Source organism: Suncus etruscus, chromosome 4, assembly GCF_024139225.1.
Source record: "Suncus etruscus isolate mSunEtr1 chromosome 4, mSunEtr1.pri.cur, whole genome shotgun sequence".
Lineage (NCBI taxonomy): Eukaryota > Metazoa > Chordata > Mammalia > Eulipotyphla > Soricidae > Suncus > Suncus etruscus.
Genome location: NC_064851.1, coordinates 4,422,107 through 4,428,362, shown reverse-complemented (window position 1 = coordinate 4,428,362; position 6,256 = coordinate 4,422,107). Strand labels below are relative to the sequence as shown.

General features: G+C 45.8%; 1 protein-coding gene across 1 annotated transcript; it reads left to right on the top strand.

The window, feature by feature from the left end:
* Positions 1 to 1,906: 1,906 nt before the first annotated feature.
* On the top strand, positions 1,907 to 4,878 carry LOC126006921 (apolipoprotein L3-like). Its single transcript, XM_049772461.1, has 3 exons — positions 1,907 to 1,979; positions 2,369 to 2,495; positions 4,041 to 4,878. The coding sequence occupies exons 1-3, from the start codon at positions 1,970 to 1,972 to the stop codon at positions 4,876 to 4,878; spliced, it is 975 nt and encodes a 324-aa protein (XP_049628418.1). The 5' UTR covers positions 1,907 to 1,969.
* The last annotated feature ends 1,378 nt before the right edge of the window (positions 4,879 to 6,256 follow it).

Here is a 6,256-nt window from a genome sequence, read left to right as displayed (position 1 = left end):
AGCTTCTACCTTTGGGAATTTGGAGGCATCAGAGCAAGAGGAGGCTGGAGAGTCTTAACCTTTCCCCCTTGTTCTCCCAACTTGGGTCCCTAGAGCCCTAATGCCCCCCATAATGAGGGGACAAAAGATTTCTGTGGAAACCTAGGGGTCAAGTTGTCCCCAAGGCACCTACTTGGTATCACACACACACACACACACACACACACACACACACACACACGCGCACGCGCGCACACACACACACACACACCCGTGCTCGGGAGTGAATCAGTTTTATGTTTCATGCTGAAGTGGTGTCATTGGATTGTGCTCATCTGAGATGAAACAGAGAATCCTTGGAACAGAGGATGGGATAGGCAGTCCCTCAGAGCCCAGGAGACTGGGAGACCTTAGATGCTGGGGCAGGCACCCAGGGGAGACTTGTGAGCTTTTCTGGGACCTGCATGTGGAGGGGTGAACATGTGCAGGGAGGGGATCACGTGGTTCCCTGCTGGGAGTGGACAGTACCCAGGATCCACCTCTGAGTGATTGACCCCTTCTAAGACTTTTGGCCTCAGGCTTGTTGTGTAATATCTGCTTTTTTTTTTTATTTCCTCTGTGACCAAACATACCGAAGGACACACTTGAAGAGTTACTGGACAGACCTTGAGTCTTCTTCTGTGGGTGTCTAGGGGAGTTACTGGAGTTGAGTGAGGGTTGCAGGTTGCACTGCATACCAGTTACTCGGGCCTTGGTGGTTTCTTTTCTATCCTTACAGTCAGGACTCAAGAGGGACAGGTGATATATGCTCTGGGCTTTCCACAAATGTGCCTGAAACTCACCTACCATGCTTTCTTTCCCCCAAGGTCAAAGAGTCATAGGTGGAAGTGAACAAAACTTATTTTATACAAAGTTGGGCCCTTCTCCGTTCTGTGTTTGATGGTGAGGGAAAGGAAGAGGTGTACTGGCAATTTCTAAGGACCTTTAGTACAGGTTTGGGGAATGTAGCGGAGTAGAGGGGATATGTCAAGAAGGACCAAGACCAAGCTTGCAGTTAAGAGTGCCAGACCAGTACATCAGCCTTTGGAATAGTCATTCCTACTATTTTTTTAATCATTTTTTTAAATTTATTTTATTATTTTGGGCCACATCTGGCCATGATCAGGGCTTACTTCTGACTCTGCACTCAGGAATTACTCCTGGCAGTTATCATGGGAACATATGGGATGCCTGGATTGAACCTGGGTCTACCACACGCAGAGTAAATGTCTTACCTGTTGTACTATTGCTCTAGTCCTATGATTCCTTTTCAAAAGCAGAATTGGTATAAAAAAAAAAAGAGAGAGAGAGAGAGAAAGAACTGGAAAGAGAGTGAACACCTCATCCATAGAGAATTTCATTGATTAAATTATCTACATAACAATGTGCCCCGCCCCCCCCATCCCTCTGAGAATGCCACAGAGGGATCAGCCAGGTTCAGATTATCTGAGAAATAAGGGCGGCCATTATTTTCTTTTTCATGTTACAGTTATTGGAAAAATGCAGGAGGAGCCCTGAACCTTCCAGACATTCTATTATCATTGCTACTCTCAGTTACCAAAAAACAAAAACTAAAGCAACTCCTTTTGCGAGGTTCCATCAGATTGCTCCCACCTCTCCTTCTATGCTTGGTTCTCCTGTTTCTAAAAGTCTTCCTTATCTGTCTGTTCATCTTCTCTTCATGGCCCAAGTGGCTGTAGGAATAACAATGAGTTGAGAAAAGTCTTGGAACAGCAGCAACAGAAATTAGGGAAACATGTGTTCAGAGCATTTGACATCTGTCATCTTGCTGGTGTCCACATCCATTCCCTGCTGCTCCCTGATTTCCAGCTGTTCGTTCACACTGGAACTCATACTTTGTTCCTTTGCCCCAGGGTGAAGTCTCATCTCTGCCAACCTGAAGGAAGAAAGACAGTTGAGTGAGGAGAAGACGCCGAGATCCACAGACAACATGAACTCAGGTAGTCAGCTTCATCTCCAAGACTGGTTCCTACTATAGACACCTAGGGAGGGGGCCTCTAGGCCAAACTATCCCCTAAGGGCATCAAGAAGCAAGATGAGGTGGCCAGGGTGGCTGGAGCAATAGCACAGCGCAGAGGGAGCTTGCCTTGCACAGGCCAACCTGAGTTTGTTCCCCTGTATCCCATATGGTCTCCTGAGCCCACCAGGAGTGATTTCTGACAACAGAGCCAGGGAGATACTTTTTGTTCCGTAACACCAGGACTCTCTATCAGCAATGCCCCAGAGAACAGCAACACAGGAAGATGATTCCCAAGAAGCCATCTTGGACTCAATTCCAGGAAAGCTGCATCCCAGTCCTCACATCTTATCCTTGGTCCTTTCACTCTAGAGAGAAGCATCTTCATTGAGAATGTCATCCATTATATCTTGAATGCAGCGGACAAGAAGGATCTGCAGTTCCTGTTGAGTCAAGATAAAGAGTGGAGGAAATTTGTTGCTGACACTAACTTGTCCAGGTAACTTCTAGCAGCCCCAAGAATGCCACTTATTCTGTCAAATGGGCAAGGTTTGTCCTCTTCTGCCCACTTACTTAGTGCTCTATGGTTGGGTGGAGGTTGTCTCTTTTCTAGAATCCAAGAGTCATATATCCTCTGGCATGGAGAGAAATGAATATTGTGAAGGGTTAGTCAGTGAATTTGTGCAAGAGATGTATTCACACTCTACCCCAATCTTCACTGCTTCATGTTGTGTGCGGGGAAAGTAAGGTTTTTAGAGTAATGGCTGACAAGCAGCAGGTGCTCGAGTCAGATTAACAATCGGACATTTTCGATGGACATACAGGGATTATTGGCCTTGTCAAGAATGAATGTCAAGAAAACACATCAGGTAACCAGATGATCCCAGAGACCTAGTAATGGAGTAATTCTTGCAAAGACAGGAAGACACTAAGTAGCAAGGTCAAGGCATTCTGTCTTAAGTCAAGGTCTTAAGTCTTAAGTCTGTCTTAAGTCAAGAGTGTCACACCATGTGCCTGACTATAGTTGCTCGGGCTTCACTACTTTTCCCCAAGTTGTGTGTGCACTATTATGTTTGGCTTGTTACACAACGTTATGGCCTTTGGGCTTCCATGCAGCCTCAGCATTTTCCTGAGGTCAAACTTCCCCCTTATGATGCCAAGTTCCATTGTATATCTGCAGTGCCCCAGAGCTCAGGCTAAGGCCAAGACTGATCAATACCAACATTGTAGGGATTCAGAGTTCACTTTCCCCAAGGTTAGGGCCAAGACCTGATCTGACTGCAGGTAAACACAATTTATGACACACAAAATGCTCAGAACTACTTTTTTTCTTTCACCAACTTCCTTCTTTTCTTCATCCATAGTCACATCTGCTCTGTTGACAAAGGTTTCAATCTACCTTTGAATGAATGGTTCCTTTACTGAACACCCACTACGTAAGAACATTTTGGGTGGTTGATTGGTTTGCTCAGGGATTACTCCTGGGTCTGCACTTAAGAACTACTCCTGGTGGGCTTGGAGGACTCCATGTGGGATGCCAGGGATAGAATCTGGGTTAGCCACAAGTAAGGCAAGTGCTCAACCCCACTGTACTATCACTCCAGCCCCCTTTAATAGTATCTTATGATGATGCTTCCTTATTTCTTCTCTGAATTTTTATGACTATCCATTAAGCATTGACAATTATCAAGAAGGTATTAAGGGCCAGAACGATAGCACTGTGGTAGGGCATTTTCCTTGCACATGGCCTTACCGGGATGAACCCGGGTTCGATCCCCAGCATCCCATATAGTCCCCCTAGTCTGCCAGGAGCAATTTCTGAGTTCAGGGCCAGAAGTAACACCTGATCGTCACCGGGTGTGGCCCCCAAACTAAAAAACAAAACCCCCCCAAAACAAGACAGTATTGAATGTTGCTGAAAAAAAATCTTTCCACCTGTACAATATTTTCCACTTAATGGATTGCCAGTAAAATCTCTATTCTATGCAATTGTCCAGCCCATGTATCCAAGCTGTGTGCCATTCATTTCCTTTCTTTCTTGCAGGGAAGAAGCACAGGCATTGCGTGAAGGTCTACTGCAGCAGAAAGCACCCACAGGCATAGAATTCAAAGACTTGCCCCATGTTAGTCAGGGGTACAGGGAGAGATTTCTAAGATTATATCCCCAGGTCAAAAAGGAAGTTGAAACACTCATAGCTCAGTTCCGAGCCCTGGCAGACAAGGCTGACCAGATCCACAGGGACTCAAACATCTCCTACCTGGTGGCTGACACCGCCAGCCTCATCTCAGGCATCTTGGGTATCGTAGGCTTAGGCCTCGCTCCTATGACAGCTGGTGTTAGCCTGGCATTGGCAGCAACAAGTCTGGGCATGAATGTAGCAGCAGCAGCCACCAAGGCCACTACCAGTATCGTTGAAAACACAAAAATGTCATCCATAGAAGCGGAGGCCAAGCTCAAGGGATCATCCTTGGCTAATTTTGATGACATGCTCACGGAATTGATAGCGGATTGCTGCAACAGGGTAGACACTTGCGGAAGCAGCCAGGATTTCTGCTGTCGTGTTGCGCGGCACATTCGTGCAATGAGTGCAATGAGCAGTGCTCAGAATTTAGAGTTAGCGTCCAACATCACAGCTGAAAGCAGCAACTTGGTACAGAGTGTGTTTGGAGGCATTGTCAAGGAAGTGATAAGGGGAGACCGGTTCTTCGTTGGGACCGCCACAGGCCTCTCGATCCTAGTGGATATTTGCAGCATTGTTCATGACTCAAAGCAGTTACTTAGTGGGGCAAAGGTAGAGTCAGCTGAGAGACTGAGGCAGAGAGCCCAGGCGCTGGAAGAGATGTTGGAGGAGCTGAAGCGAGTTCAAGAGAGGCTGTCCTAGGGACTGACACCCCAGAGGCAGAGAGTGGGGCATAGTTACAATGAAATGAAGGAAATGAAGGCGAGACCAAGTTGAAACTTGGGGGTAGAAGAAGTGACATTTTTTTCGGTGGTAGTGCCCTGCAAAGGAGGGAATTTACAGGAGATTGTGGGTCAAAGTCTAGACAGGAATATTGGGTGGGAGTATGAGATAGGAAGGAATGAAACCTTTTATTAAGGTTCTAAAAGAGACCAATAGGGTCATAAAGAAAGAGATCAAGCAATGAAAAGGGCAGCATAATAAAGAAGTAAAAGAGGATGTAGAAGTGAGATCGACTCTACCCGGGATTTCATGTCTCAACGAGGATTTTCTCCTGGTGTCTCAGCCCTACCTTTGTGTTGAGTCAACTTTTTTTTATTTTTGTATTGAGCCTCTTTTTATAGTTGCTTATTCTACTATCATTATTATACTATAATGTGTAGCTAATGATGCTATTTCCATGGCCACTGCTGTTGTCATATTGATATGCTTTCATTGGTGCCTGTGTAAGGACCAGATGGGTGAGCCCGATGGGAATCACTGATGCTCAGTGGACTCAGGGTGCATGAAGGGATCATGAAACTCCAGTGAAATTTTAAAGGCTGTTGAGAACTCCAGTCAATTTGAAAATGAGGTCAAAGGAAGCTTCCGAACCACACACATAAAGTATCTTGCTGTCAACCTCTCAGAACCTCAATTTCCTCATCACTGTGGTGGCTGGGGAGGGGAATATTGTCATGAGATAAGTTCATCTTTGAGTTCTTGTCTGCATAGTGCTTCAATAAAGATGCCAATAGTTGGAACCTTTGTTGTGGTGCAGGATGTACTCTCATTATGATACATGAAGTTGATTAAGAGCAGAAGGGCTTGTTGGAAGGATCAGCGAGGGCCTGTTATAAATGGAAGGAAAGAGAGAAAGGAAGGGGAGAAGTGAAGGGGGGAGAGAGAAATCAGATTATAATTTCTCACCAAACCGCACCCAAGCTTCACGTTGACCTATGCAAGGTCCCATATCCTTACTCATCCTGATGATCCTGTTCTTTCCCATTCCGCACACAAAGAGACCCCTAATGTTCAGACCTTGTCCAGTACCTGCTTCAGCCTTCACAGACTCTCAGCACCAATGCCTCAGTGCATCCTCATGTCAACATCGTCTGAGGTCCCCAGAAGTTGGAGGTAGAAGCAAGGATCCCCCACAGAGGGTTGATGGGAGGAAAGTGTACTAAGAGAAGATAATGTCAGGTCAAGCACAAGCTCTATGTTTATTCCATCAGGTGTAAATGGAGGTGCCAAAACATTCTTAGAGTGTTCTAGTTCCTTTTCCCTGAGAGACAAGAAACAAGACATATGATCCTTTCTC